Source organism: Phyllostomus discolor, chromosome 1 (genome assembly GCF_004126475.2).
Source record: "Phyllostomus discolor isolate MPI-MPIP mPhyDis1 chromosome 1, mPhyDis1.pri.v3, whole genome shotgun sequence".
In the NCBI taxonomy this organism is placed as follows: Eukaryota; Metazoa; Chordata; class Mammalia; order Chiroptera; family Phyllostomidae; genus Phyllostomus; species Phyllostomus discolor.
Window position 1 is genome coordinate 964,386 of NC_040903.2, and position 14,256 is coordinate 978,641.

At 52.2% G+C, this 14,256-nt stretch overlaps 1 protein-coding gene across 1 annotated transcript; it reads right to left on the bottom strand.

Moving 5' to 3' along the window:
- Positions 1-567: 567 nt before the first annotated feature.
- On the bottom strand, positions 568-8,658 carry HAUS3 (HAUS augmin like complex subunit 3). The gene is made up of 4 exons (XM_028503799.2): positions 7,732-8,658; positions 6,377-6,816; positions 5,034-5,262; positions 568-2,064 (listed from the first exon to the last, which is right to left on the bottom strand). The coding sequence occupies exons 1-4, from the start codon at positions 8,623-8,625 to the stop codon at positions 1,831-1,833; spliced, it is 1,797 nt and encodes a 598-aa protein (XP_028359600.1). The 5' UTR covers positions 8,626-8,658; the 3' UTR covers positions 568-1,830.
- Between the last annotated feature and the right edge of the window lie 5,598 nt (positions 8,659-14,256).

Consider the following 14,256-nt stretch of genomic DNA (forward strand, 5'->3'; position numbering starts at 1 on the left):
AAAATTTTAAGACTTCATAAATTTTTAAATAATGTGTACAAACACTAATTGGCAAAGCATCTTTGCTCAATGGATTGAAAAAATTATCAGTGCTCATGTCACCTACACATACCCATTTTGATAGTGATAGTTGAAAAATTCCATAAAGATCACCTATAATATAGTTTTTAAATGTGAAGGGCAGGTAATATATTCTTGGAGCAAGAATATTCTTGCTGTATCTTTTCTCTATAAAGCTTACATGGTATATAACACAGGCCATGTATAAATCAGGCAATAAAGCAGCATTTAATGTAGTAACATAAATAATTTTGTACCAACTCTTAAAATGATTTCTATGCCCCAGCTGGTGTGGCTCAGTGGACTCAACACCAGCCTACAATCCAAAGGGTCGCTGGTTTGATTCCTGGTCAGGGCACATGCCTGGGTTGCAGGCCAGGTCCCCAGCAGGGGGTATGCTAGAGGCAACCACATATTGATGTTTCTCTCCCTCTTTCTCCCTGCCTTCCTCTCTCTAGAAATAAAATCTTTAAAAAATAAATAAACAAAAGAATGTTTACTATACTTAAAAATGATCTCTAACTGTCCAAATACTACACTTGTGTCCCAACTACTATAGTCAACGTTTGAGTATTTTTGCACCAAAGAAACTGATTAAAATAGCATTATGCATCCCTTGAGCAACCACTTCAATGGAATTTTGAAATTTCATCTGAAAGTCATTCAAGTGTAAGTCACACTGAAATCAAATAACTGCTGAAACGTCTTACAAAAAATTTAGGACCTCAGACCCAGCCTGTAAAATGAACAATGGCATACAGAGACTTGACATTTCTTGTGGCGTAAGTAAGAGCATTACCAGTCTCAAAGTCTACGGAAGAAAATTACAAGAATACAGTTAGAGTAGAATTTTATTTTACAGTCAAATATAGGCTCGGCTATTCCATATAATAAAGTCTACGGTTTTAACAATGTTGATTCAAAGGACTACGGAATTTTAAAATACTTAACAACAAAAAAATCCTATTTCTAAAAAAAAAAAATTAGTAGAGGTACAAGTCTATTTAAAAATATTTGCATTCTATAATATAGTAGGAACCCACGCCCCCAGTCCACGGGGAATTCATTCTAAGACCCCTAGTGGATGCCCAAAACCAGAGAGAACCCTACAGATGCATTTGCACTTGAAGAACTTCACGGCTTCTCTTCACCATATCCAAATTGCCAGCACCACTGGTCTTGCACTTTGGGGCCATCGTTAAGTAAATTCAGGGTGACTTGGACACAAGCACCAAGACACTGCGACAGCTGATCTGGTAACCAAGACAGCTACTAAGTGACTAACTCGCAGGCATCACATGGTGTGAAAACGCTGGATAAAAGGATGATTCACGTCCAGCACTGGATGGAGCAGGTCGGCGTTCGCTTGCGTCACACTATCCAGAATGGCGCACAATTCAGAACTTGTAAGTCGTTTATTGCTGGAATTTTCCGTTTAATCTTTTCAGACCGTGGTTGACTGCAGGTAAATGAAATAGCAGAGAGCAAACCTGGAGATAAGGAGGCTGCTACTGTAATACTTCTTCCCTATGTGTAAAAAAGTCACCACGTCCAAGTGCCACCAAGCAAATGTTCAAGTCATAGAAAGCGCGGGTGCCCCGAACGTAAGTGTTATATAAAGAAGAAAACAAGTTGATATAAATCTTGAACTCATTAAATATTCCACTGACCTCAAGTTTCTAAAATTTTAGTAGTGTTTATTAGCTACATTCTCCTCCTAATATGTAAAACATTAAACACATGTAGTAAAGATTCCGTTTTTAGTAATTTTCAATCTTTGAGACCAACGGCCTTAATCTTTGATTGGTTTTCTAAATTCTCAACGATATTTTTCAGATAATCTTCATCTTTTAAAAAATATACATATAATTCTCTTTCCACTTGATGCAGTTTATTAGATGCCAAAATTTTTCTCTTTGTCTTCACATCGGCAAGAGTATCAGTAAGAAGATGATTTAGCTTATTCAGTTGAGACTCAACTTGATGAAATTGCTCTGTTAACTCCTAAAAGGAAAATAAAAATTGCTTTTAATGCAAGAGCTCTATTTGTAACACCAATTATAAATCTCAAATGTAATTTACATGAAAATATAAACGATATTCCCACATTCACAAAATTTTATAAAACAATTATCTATTGGATCAAGACAAAAATCAGTAAAACGAGTTTTAAAAAACTGATCACAGCCCTGGCTGGCATAGCTCAGTGGATTGAGCGCGGGCTGGGAACCAAAGTGTCCCAGGTTCGATTCCCAGCCAGGGTACATGCCTGGGTTGCAGGCCATAACCCCCAGCAACCCGCACATTGATGTTTCTATCTCTCTCTCTCTCTCTCTCTTCACACCCATTCAGCACAGTGTATGGCAGGGCTTAACAAATCAGGCTACCGCTATTATTCCTGTTGCTGCTGGTATTATTGCAAGTTCCCCAAGGTGACAGACAGCACTGATCCACAGTACAGCCAGGACTGAAACCCAGACTTTTATTCCCAGTCCATCATCACTCCCTTCTCTACAAATGCTGAAAGTAACTTGGGCTTATGGGGCTGGTGATGGCCATGTGGTTTAACAGGGGGCCAGAGAAGGGTCAGTGACCTTCAACTAGGCCAACACAACCAGCCGAGTGGCTGGAACCACAGAAGTTGAATGTGCTGTGGATGCCCAGGGCCTCTGCCTTCCCATCAGGGCCTGGAGTCCTGAAGAGAACAGCCAAGTAGATTTACTCTTTCTCTCTCCCTCTCTCCCTCTCTCTCTCCCTCTCTCCCTTCCCTCGCTCTCTCCCTTCCCTCTCTAAAAATAAATAAATAAAATCTTCCAAAAAAAAAAAAACAAAAAAAACCCAAAACTGATCACAGCTACCACTTCACGCCCACTTGGATGGCTACTACATATTTTTTAAAAAGGAAAACGAAAGTGTGTGCAAGGACAGGCAGAAGCCGGAACCCCTGTGCATGGGAATGTAAAAAGGCGCAGCAGCTGTGGAAACGTTTGACAGTTTCTCAAAAGCGTTAAACATGGAATTACTGTATGAAACTGCAGTTCTACTCCTAGGTGTTTCCCCAAGAGAAATGAAAACAGGGACTCAGATACTTGTGCACCAATGTCCACAGCAGCATTCTCCCCATATGGATGAAACTCAAAGACACTATGCTGAGACGAGCCAAACACAAAAGAATAAATATTCTGTAACTCCCTTTAATGAAGTACCTAGAGTAAACAAATGCAGAGACAGAAAAATGGAATACAGGGTACCAGGGCTGGGAAGGAGGAGGAGTGGGGGTTGAAGGAGATGGAAAAGTTATGGAAATGTATACGTACTTGTCATGGTTGCACAACATTGTGAATGTACTTAACACCACTGAAATGTACACTTAAAAATGGCTAGAGCTGTAATTTTTACATCCTGTATATTTACCACAGATAAGTAAAAAATGAAAAATTTTTGCTTACCAGAATTTTAAAAATCATTAAAAAAAAAAAAACTACTCACAAGCCTTCCTGTTTCAAGGAAAGGTGGGCTAGTCATTCAGATCAATCCTCCAATAGGAAAAAAGTGTAAAAGGCAAAGTATTTTAAAAATCAAACAAAAGCTTTCTGCCCTGGCTGGTGTGGCTCAGTGGACTGAGAGCTGGCCTGTGAACCAAAGGGTCACTGGTTTGATTCCCAGTCAGGGAACATGCCTGAATCTGGGGCTAGAGCAGGTCCCCAGTGGGAGGTGCGTGAGAGCCAACCACACACTGGTGTTTCTCTTCCTCTCTTTCCCCTCCCTTCCCTACTCTCCAAAAATAAATAAATAGAATCTTTAAAAATAACAACAATAATAAAATCCTAAAAGAAGCCAGAAACAAAAGAACTATAAAAAGACAAAAGACAAACCACGAATAGGAAATATATATATATATATATATATATATATATAGACACATAAATAACAAAGGATTGGCATTTAAAATAGATTAGTATCTCCCACAAATGATTTTTTAGCAGACCTAAAACAAGCAAAGGAGATGAACAAGCAATTTTCAGAAAAAGATGAATGGCCAGTAAACAACTGAAAGGGAGCAAAACCTCCCTTTTAATCAGAAAAACGCACATTACAACACCAGTGGGATGCTATTTTGTAACCACAGATTGTGAGAAGTGTTAAATCAGACAATGCTATGTGATGAAAAGGATAAGGACAAACAGCATCTCTTAGACAATGCTGGTACAATGCGGCTGAACTACTCTGGAAAACAATTTGATAAACACTGTGAAAGTGAACCTGTGATCCGGCAATTCCATTTGTGAGAGAGTAAGAATGAGTGTGTATGTGTACATACACATGAATGTGCAACTATGAGACATGCAACAGGACTACCCATGGCAGTGTGGTCTACAATAACGAAAACTGGAAATAACACAAATGTCAACAGAACAGATAATTAAATCATGGAGTTTCATACAATGGAATATTAAATATATAAAAGAGAAAACCATAAATGAGCTACAGCTTTGCATATATCTACACGGATGAATCCCAGTATCATTAAAAAACAAACAAGTTACTGAACAGCACATACAAAAATAATATGTATATAAAATTCAAAAATATACAAGACAAAACAATATATAGTCTAGGAATATATAAATGTAATAAAACTATAAACAAAAGCAAGAAAACGGTAAAATCGAGCACAGTAGTTGCTCCTTGAAGGGAGAGGAATGCTCTTAGGAGGAGTATGCTACCACCAAGTGTACACAGTATTTTAACAATATAATGCCAATACTCTATCTGCTAAGAGAGGTAAAAAAAAAAAATACAAGAGTGGTTTCATTACTTTTTAAAATTCTTAGCACTAGCATTACATTTTCTTGTATGTCTGAAATACTTTATAAATTTTGAAAACTGTGTACACTATCAAACCTGCCCGAGAAGTATATTTACATGTGAACAAAAAGGATGAGATTTTTTTTACTGTGGCAAGTACCCACCTGATCACTAAGCAACAGCTGGTTTCTCCCTTGATACAAAATATCACAAAGCAAGTCCACATCATTATTCAGTTTGGACAGAAAGAAAGAATGTTCTTGAGCAGATGCTGCCAACTGGTCTTGTCCTGAAGAAACATCTTGTTTTAATTTCTCAGCCACTTCCTCCAGGTTTCTATGGGTTATAAACAATTCCTTTTTCTTATTCTCTCCTTCCAAAAGTTGATACAGCCTAAAATGTGAAAATAAAAATTAGAGGAAAAAAATCCTCAAATCAGTAGTTTTCAAAATTATAATCCACTGTATTGGGGCATCTTTGTGCATAGCTAACAACTTAAAAATATTAATCTGCCTGCTGTTAAGCCAAGTAACTAAAAACACCGCAACAAAAATACTCTCCCTAGAAAAATATGTATTCAAATTATTGTATCTGAAGCCCCAGTTTTCCTATATAAAAAATAAAGTTCTTTACTTGAACTGCCATTAACCTACTTCAGACAGAGGACAGTTCAGAGACACCTCCCAGGAAAACACTTCTTCCACAGAACACAGCTAAGTTCTGGCTGTTCTGGGAGACCTGGGTCGAGTCAACCTGAGACCTAATTTTCACGTTAGTATCTACCTACGTTAAAGGACTGTTGTTGATTTAAAAGAGATAATTTGAAAATACAAAAAATGTAGAATGTGTAAATAGTAAACAATAAAGAGCTACATAAACAGTAATCGCAGCCCTATCTGTGTCTTGCTTCCTTCAACAACAACAACAACAACAGAGGATCAGACGATTTTCCTCTGGCCCTGGAGAACAATGAGGAGCAGGATCCAGACTTTTGAGGCCTCTGACTAGTTTAGCCCTCCAGTGTCAGCACCCACACCATCAAACTGCTTCAGACACCCAGGAAAGGCAGGGAGCTGGCACTCCTTCTCACCGACTCACTTGATTAGACACAGAGCCGAAGTCCTCCCTCTACTGCCACCTTCTCGGAAGGTGGTTATCTACTGTGCACCAACCTGTGTTCAAACTGCCTGCGGTGGTTAAACTCCTGCCCTCAATTTAAAGTGAGACATCTCAATAGTGGTGTTCAAGGTGAGTAGGACCTGGTGTACATTCATGCCTCTGACCCAATCCTCTCAGCTCTACAGAAGCTCCTTCCACATTTAACATAAATGGTAAAGGATACAAAAAAATTAAAAGGAAAAAAAAAAAAGCACATAAAAGTGGGAGAATAAAAAGGCCAAAAATGGAGTGCAAAGAATTTTTCAGCCTTCCCCAATTTCAGTTCCCACTCTCTCTAGTTTCCTACAGAAGGAACACAATCACTCAGCACCGCAACAACGGAGCGCACCTGTGCGCAGAGTGATCCCTGGTGTCGATGGTGCTCCTGGGGTCTCTCTGCCGAGACACTGACGGGTCAGCGAGCACTTCCAGTCGCTGGCGGAGTGCCGTGTTGCTTTGACTCAGTTCTTGAACCAGGTTTTCAAGCTGTCGATGTATCTCCCGATGCTTTCTCAACTCAATTTCATACGATAACTGCAGAACTTCAAAAGATGCCTTTTGCTTTATCAGCTGATTTAAAACGAACTCTTGTCTTGCTGTATAACAGTCTTGCTTGGCAATCTGTAGGTCAAAATCCCCCTTTACAACGGGCATGTTCAGTAACTGGGCATTCTCTTTTATCACAGCAGGCAAGGTGCTCTCTTTCATATGAGTGATCTGCTCTTCAAGTTCCAGAATATGACTGTTCAAGCTAGAAATTTTAGCTTCCAAGTCCTCTTTTCCAAGAGCCTACATAAAGAAAACAATTACATTTCACACTGTATGTATGCAGTTCAAAGTTTTAAAACTAGTTTCACTTTCCATTTTAGGTTAACAGATACCGTGCTCAATTAAAAAAAAAAAAATAACTTCCTATTAGCAAAAACCAAAGTCACAGGAAAGGTGTGGGCCGAGTCCAGGGTAGAGCCCACACGAACTGCTAAACTTGAACACGACTGCCGCCACACACACACACACACACACACACACACACAGAGTCCTGGCCGCCAAACACAGAGCTTGTCACACTTGCCCCATCAACAAAAGCCATCAGCACACTACTCAATGACTGCGGATGTATGCTACTTAATTTTGTTTTCAAAACTAAAATAATCTCAGTAGCTGTTCTGCCAATTCCGTCAGCTGCTTTTGGCGATTCTAGAGAATGGCAGCATTGGAGACATCATTGCTCCGAAGTCCGCCAGCTGGAAGTACCCACTTTGTTACTGGTACTCGGTTCCAGAAAGCGCCGTGCTCGCTCGGCCAGCCAGGGCTCAGACTGTCCAGAGGCACCTGCAGCACACCCACCCGCGGGCCCCCGGAGCCAGGGTCCAGGGCCCCGCGCCGCTCGGAGCACACGCGGCGGCGGACAGAGCCCAGCACTAAGGCCCACCGCGCAGGCAGAGGGCACTCCCGCGTCTGCGCCAACCCGACCCCGAACCCCAGCACAGAGCACTTCTGTTTCAAGTCGGGGAGGCAACGCGGCGGGGACCGCTTCTGGGCCCCACTAGTCGGAGGGTCGGCCCGCAGGAAACGCGGACACGCGCCCGACCACGCACTGGCCCTACAGACAGGGTGCGTCCCCGCCCCGAAGCCCTTTCCCGGCGGCACTGCGTCCCCGGGGCTGCCGGTCGCGGCGAGAGCCCGGCCCGCGCCCACACTCACCTGGGCCGCGGGGCGGCGAAGGGCGTCCTCCGCCCGCTCGATCCGCGCCTCCAAGCTCAGATTGCTGGCCCTCAGGTGCACCGCCTGGTGCTGCGCGCAGACGAACGCCAGCCGCAGCCGCGCCATCTCCAGCCGCCTCGCCTCGACGGCCTCCGGGCTGGCGCTCACGGCCGCGGCCCGAGGGTCCACGAGCTGGAAGTTCTCCTCGTTGGAGCTCTCCACGACCTCCCGCGCGCCCGGGAAGAACTGGGTCTTCGTGTAGCGGGCCAGCGCCGCGGTGCTCTGCTCCTCCCGGCCCAGGTACTTCTCCGTGGAGCACTGGTACAGGAACACCGGCGGGCCCGCCCCCGCGGGCTCCCCGAGGAACGCGGTGAGCTGGGCGACCGCGTCCGCGGTGGCGCGCAGCGCGCCCCCCACCTCCCCGCTCACGGAGCGCAGAGCCCCGCGACCCCGCCTCAGCGCCTTGGCGGCCGCCGCCTCCTCGGCGCCCAGCCGCGCGGACGCGTGCCCGGCCGCCGCCGCCAGCAGCCGCCGCTGGTCCCGCCGCCGCACCCGCAGGCTCCGCAGTTCCCGCAGGGCGCGCAGCTCGCGCTCCAGCGCCTCCACCTCCGCGTCGCCCGGCGCGGGCGTCCGCGGGGCCGCGCGGGTGCGCAGCGCCTCCTCCAGCGCCGCGCCCTCCAGCACCGGCCGGCCCGCGCCGCGCAGGCGGCCGAAGGCCTGCAGCTCCGCCTCGGACAGCACGTTGCGCTCGCTCACGCTGCCGCAGAACCAGCGCAGGAACGGCGCGCCGCCGCCGGCCTCGAACAGCCAGTCGAAGTCCTCCGCGTGCAGCGACTCGGCCTCGGGGTAGCCGATCCTCCTCAGCGTCTCCACGAAGTCTCTCCCGCAGCTCATGGCCGCGCGCCGGCGGGCGGCCGCCCCGACCCCAGACCCACGCGAGACCCCCTGCGCGCCCGGTCCACGGGGGGGCTTTCTAGGGTCCGCGGCGACCTCTCCTAGGCGAGAAAGACACGGGCGTCAGGCGGCGCGCCCGCGGGGAGGCGGCCGGCGCGGAGAGCCCCGGCGGAGGCGGAGAGCAGCAGCAGCAGCAGCAGCACGAGCCGCGAGGAGAACCCCCTCGCGAGGGAGGGGACCCCGTCTCCCGAGAGCCGAGGCGGCCCGCGACGCCGCAGAGCAGCGGCCCCTCCCCGCCCGCCCCGGGAGGGCGCGACCCGGCGCCGGCGCGGCGAGGCGGCTGAGGACCGAAGCAGTCGGCCCGCCGGCCCCTGGGCTCGGGGCCCCGGACCGAGCCGTCACGAAGCAAAAGCCCCCTGAGGGCCGGCGGCGGCGCGCCCCGCCCCGCCGCAGCGCCGAGCCCTCCGCTCACGGCAAGTGCGCATGCTCGCAAGGCGCGCCCGCGAGCCCCGCCGCCTCGCGCGAAGCACAAACCGCGCAGCCCCGTCGGGGCGCGGACTGGCGCTGCGAAGCTCCGCGTCCCCACCGCGCCTCGGGCCGCGGGGGCCCGGCTTCCCGACCCGCGGGCTCCGACGGAGCCGTGCGGGCGCTCCTCGCGCTGCTGGAAGGAGCCCCCAGGGGCGCCCGGAAAAAAAAAAGAGGGGGCAGCGGGGGGCCGCCGCCGCTCCTACAGCTGCGCGCCGCCCAGAACTGCGAGGCCGGCGCCGCTCACCTCAGCGAGGCCCGCTCCTGCTCCCGCTCCCTCAGCGACCGGAGTCCGCGCCTCGCACTGCCTCACGGGAGCGCGTCACCGCGCGTGCGCAGAGGACCCAGTCGGAGCCACCAGGCGCCTGTCGGTGCTCCGCCGCAGAGGGCGGGCGAGACTCCCTAGAGAGCGCTGATTGGCTTCCTGCCTCAGGGGCGGGGCCGCGGCGGAGGCGGGGCCGCAGCGCGCAGTGGGTGGAAGGGGAGGTCTCGGGGAAGTTCGGCCTCTCGCGCCCGGCTCGGGCGTGGAGTCCTTGCCCCCCGCCGCCGAGTGCCCTTCCGGGACCACGGAGCCCTCCGTTCGTTCAGCTCCTTGCACTTTCGCACCCAAGCTCCCGCGCCCTATTGACAGGCTTTCAGAGGACGGCTCGGCTGTCAGCCGCGGGGACAGAGCCTGCCCCTCGGCTCGCCACGTGACTCGGCAGCCTGACTCAGCGCCCGCCTGCGGTCCTAGCGGTGCCGAAGGGCCGCTTCCTGGGAGAGGCGGAGGGAGTGAGCGGGTCGTGGGGCTGAAGCCATCGGAGCAGTGCCGGGTGGTCTCCTGTTTTCATTACTCGCTTTACAGTCTCTCACCATGAACATTAATTCGCAATCGCGGTTTGAGGGTCAGTCTTCCACTAAGCACTAAGCAAAAGCCGAGGTCCTCCACAATCCCATGTTCAAAACACCGCTTCCCAAGGCGTTGTAAACTCAATGTTTCTAGCGGATGCCAGAAGCTAGCGTGTGTAGGCAATGAACGAAAGAAAGAAGGCCCTGAAACAGGTGGCGAAGTCCGTGAAAACCTGGTTGATGCCCCTCCTCCCCCGCCCCCTCCACTGTACCCAGACCTTTGGGATTCTCATTCGCGCTGAACGGAACTCATTTACATCTCTACCAGACCAAAGCCTTTTCACTTCCCAGTCAACTGCAGATCCACGCCTGATGATGCAGGGTTCCCCCCACACCCCAGCACCAAACGGTCAAGATGGCTGGTTAGACGACGTCCTCGCCTAGTGGGACGTTGGAAGGGCACAAGTCTTTCTGCATAATTTTTCTTAATTTGTTTAAGGAGAGGGAGAGAAAGCTGTTCCAAGGCAGATATCACAAGTCTTGAGTTGAAAATACTTTGTTAATTCACTTAACTTTTTGTCCTTCTAAAAAGACAAAGCCTGAAATGATCGGAAAAACAAACATGGGGGGGGGTCACGGGGCGGTGTCCTGCCTGAAATGGGGGAGGAGGTGGGTCCTGCGGGTGAGCTTCTGCGGCTCAGTTAGAGCCGCCGGCCGGGCGGAGAGGGATGGGGGCGGGGGAGTGGGGGCAGGGGACAGGAGACCGAAGCTCGGTCGGCTTGTATGGAGGAAGTGAAGGCTGTGCGGGCAGTGCCTTCAGTTCTGCTGAGGAGGCAAAGGCTGAAGAACAGAGAGAAGGGGCAGAAGGACAGGAGGTGCGGGGGTGGGAATGCAGAGCGGGGGGGGGGGGGGGGGAGGATCTGGGCTCGGGTTCGTTTTAAGATGGGAGGAACTGGGGGATATTATAGACTTAGAGGAGATAAGATGCCAGGAAGAAAAGGGGCTACTTTATAGTGATATCCCTAAGGGGTGGGAGGGTGAGCCCCCAAGCACATGCGGTTTTTCTAGAAGCCCACTCTGCCTAGTGACTCCTGGGTCATTTCCTGCGCCCACAAATTCTCCATGTGATTTTGAGTTACCGTAGTTAATTGTTTGCACGATGTTAGTGGGGCCAAAAAACCCCATAAAATATAAAGTAAAAATCAATGGTATTAGTCCATTAGTCCCCCCACACACACACAAATTACAAACACAGTAGGTTCGACTATACAGACTTAAAAAGTTTTCTTTGCATACTTATTAGGGCACTTCTGCACTTGAGGCGGCATCTGGAATTGAGGAAAACAAACATGTGACCCTTACTTCCAGGACAAGCGCTCTTTCCTCCAATCGCAATCACCTGTGGTTTCAGTGAGGCTGCTTACCGAGTCCGCGGCCAGGGCGGGGGATGTAACAGACGAAATAGATCTGCACAGAGCTGTAGGGTCTAATGTTTTTGTTTGTTTTTTCTCCTTCCTGTAGGAGTCTTTTTTCTCCTACCCCTATTAAAAAGTAGTTTTTAAGTTTGGGACGATGTCTTTTCGTAGCTGTTTAAGCCATAGCCTGATGTTAGAGAGCATTTGCTTTTAGATGTCATGGTCAGTGATAATGGCAGGACTCCATTCTTCAAACAGTGGGGAGTGGGGACCGTGTCCGAGGAGAGGAGTGACATTCTGAGACTCGTCTCACCAGCTTGATTCTGCAGCACTAAAGGTGACGAAAGGCAGCGTGAGACAGGTGCAAGGTGCAGGGGTGCTCCCGAGCACGGGGGGGGGGGCGGGGGGAGCTGGCTCAGGGGAGGGGGGCGCAGCCCTGAGGGCAGACCCCGGGGCCTTCTGGCCCCAGGGGGCCCGGCTGGAAGCAGCACTTCTCCCTGTTCATCCTTCCCCCTTGGGAAAGAAAGCAGACCTGCTCCTACTGCCGGGCCGGAGGAGGGTGGGAGAGGACTTTGTCTTCCGTCGCTTCGACATTCAGGTGACAAAGGTGAAACCTCAGTCCTCAAACTTGGAGCTCACCAAGATGGGCTGGCGAGGACAGGGCCCAGGGCGGGGGGAGCAGGACAGCTGTGGGAGTGAGGGGGCGGCAGTGGGGCCAGGGAGGGGGCGTGTGGTCTCATCAAGAGCCTCAGGAAAGGCTGAGGAGGCAGGGGGAGCTGAGGGCCAGCCACCATGAGCCAAATGGGCACGTGGCATAATCCCACTTACATTCTGGGAAGACCCCGTAGGGCTGGTGTGCGCGGGGACCTGGCCTGGCTCCAGACGGGAATGAAGGAAACAGCATAGAAAGGGGCCTCTCTCTGATTCGCCCAGCACCCAGTTTGGGCGGCCATCAGCCCGACCAAATTGTGATGAAGAGAAGCCTGGGCGGCTCAGGGCCCGACTCCCAGAGGAGGGGTGGTGGCAGCCGGGGGGCAGGGAATCGGAGGAGGGCTGGGCTCTGCTGAAGGCACAGGAGCAGATGGGGAGGAAGCAGGCATCTGGCTCATTCCTGGAGGTGACAGGGGCAACACCAGCACGGGGGGTCACCCTGGCACCAGGAAGACAGGCTCAGGCGTCCCTCTCGGGGGCGTGTGCTGGAACCCAGGCCTGAAGCGTGGAGGCGGAGTCTGCCGATTTCAGTCAAGTGTGGAGTGCGGCTCCTAGAGCCCTCCTGCCCTCGGTGAAATGTGGTGGCGATTAAGTCACTGATGTTTGGCATTCAGACGTCCCCCTTTGCACTGGAACCCAGCTGTGTCACCCAGTGGGAAGCCCCTCCTTTTCCAAGGGTGCCCACAGGGGGACCCACACTGGTTCCAGAGGCCAGAGTGCTGCTGCTGTGGAAAAGGAACTTAGATCCCCCCCAAGACGCCCCAAAACTACCTGTGGGTCTCCTCGAGCCACCTCCAGTCTGGGTTGGCAGCCCGTGTGGCCCTCCCAACTCTCCGTCACTCCAGGCAGGCACCTCTTCCCCACCCCCCTCATCCTCTGCAGGGAGCCATACGGTCTCATGCCCCCTCTCTGTACTGCAGGCCCCGAGGGCGGGAGACAGAGGCCACGTCTGGGACGTTCTGGGGACTCTGAGGACAGGTCCGAGGAGGGTTCTTGGACGCACCCGAGAGGGCCAGCAGTGGCCGTACAGAACGGCCCTCGGAGGCAGGCCGAGGGCACGTGCTGAGGGCACCGGGGCAGCACGCAGTACCTTCAGGGCTGAGCGGCCCTCAGCAGGCAGTGCCCAGCCACGGGGCCAGAGGTGAAGCCGGGATGCCTGCCACCAGAGCACCTGGTTGTCAGACAGGTGTGGGAGCGGGGGGCAGGTTCCGACTTGACCTCCACCTGCACTGAGGTCCAGCTGCGACTGTCCAGGGAGGCAGCTGTGAAGGGGGCGGGGTGTCTCAGCAGTGCCAGCCAGCAGGAGCGGGAGGACCACGGGCCAACAGGTGCCCAGGCAGCCAAGGCCTGGGGCAGGTGGGGAGAGCGGAGAGGCCCCCCGCAGGGGTGAGGGGAGAGTCGAGCATAGTGATGGAAAGAACCGGAAGCCACAGGGCAGAGGTATAAAAATCTGTATTTATATTACAAAGACAGAACGGTACAGCACGGTCCCTCCCGGCGAGCAGGTGGGGGAGTGACCTGTGTCTCTCTGGCGAGGATCTTGTCACGTGCCCCCCTGGCCAGCACCAGGCCTTCTGGGCGCCCCAGACTCTGGCATGGAACCTGCCCCAGCACCTGGACGTGGCCCAGGCCAGAGTCCTGTGTGCAGAGTGGTGGGGAGGGGGCCCGGGCGGGCTGGCCCAGGGAGAAGCAGGGTGGGGAGTGGGGGCAGGCTGCCTGGCCCAGCAGACGGGGATTGTCTAGGGAAGGCAGGAGGAGGGCCCGCAGGGCCACAGTCGGGCACAGGGCGCCAGCCGCCCAGGAAAGCAGGGGTGCGCACCGAGCCTCTGAGACCCGCCCTGCAGGGGTGGGCCCACGGCTCTGAGTAGGGAGAGCCTCCCTGCAGCCGTGCTGGCCAGCTGGGCCTCCACCAGTGTGCAGGCCAGGTGTGTGGGGGCCACCACCCAACAAGGGTGGGGAGCAAACCCGACCCTGGGGGTTCCAGGGTCTCAGCCACCACGGGCCACAGTGGCCTGCCTAGGCACGGGAGGGCACACAGAGAGTGGCGTCCCCAGTGGCTCTGTTCTGGTCCCGTTTGCGTTCTACAGACCCAACAATGCTGAGGTGTGCTCTTAACCATCTAGCGTGGCCTCAGCAGGGCCGTCTCTGGGTC

Excerpts from the sequence above, each read along its gene's own strand:
- HAUS3 (XM_028503799.2), bottom strand. The coding sequence starts at position 8,625 with ATGAGCTGCGGGAGAGACTTCGTGGAGACGCTGAGGAGGATCGGCTAC. Across the intron at positions 6,817-7,731 it reads TTCGCCGCCCCGCGGCCCAG|GCTCTTGGAAAAGAGGACTT; the intron begins GTGAGTGTGGGC and ends TTCTTTATGTAG. Across the intron at positions 2,065-5,033 it reads AGCTGTTGCTTAGTGATCAG|GAGTTAACAGAGCAATTTCA; the intron begins GTGGGTACTTGC and ends TTTTCCTTTTAG.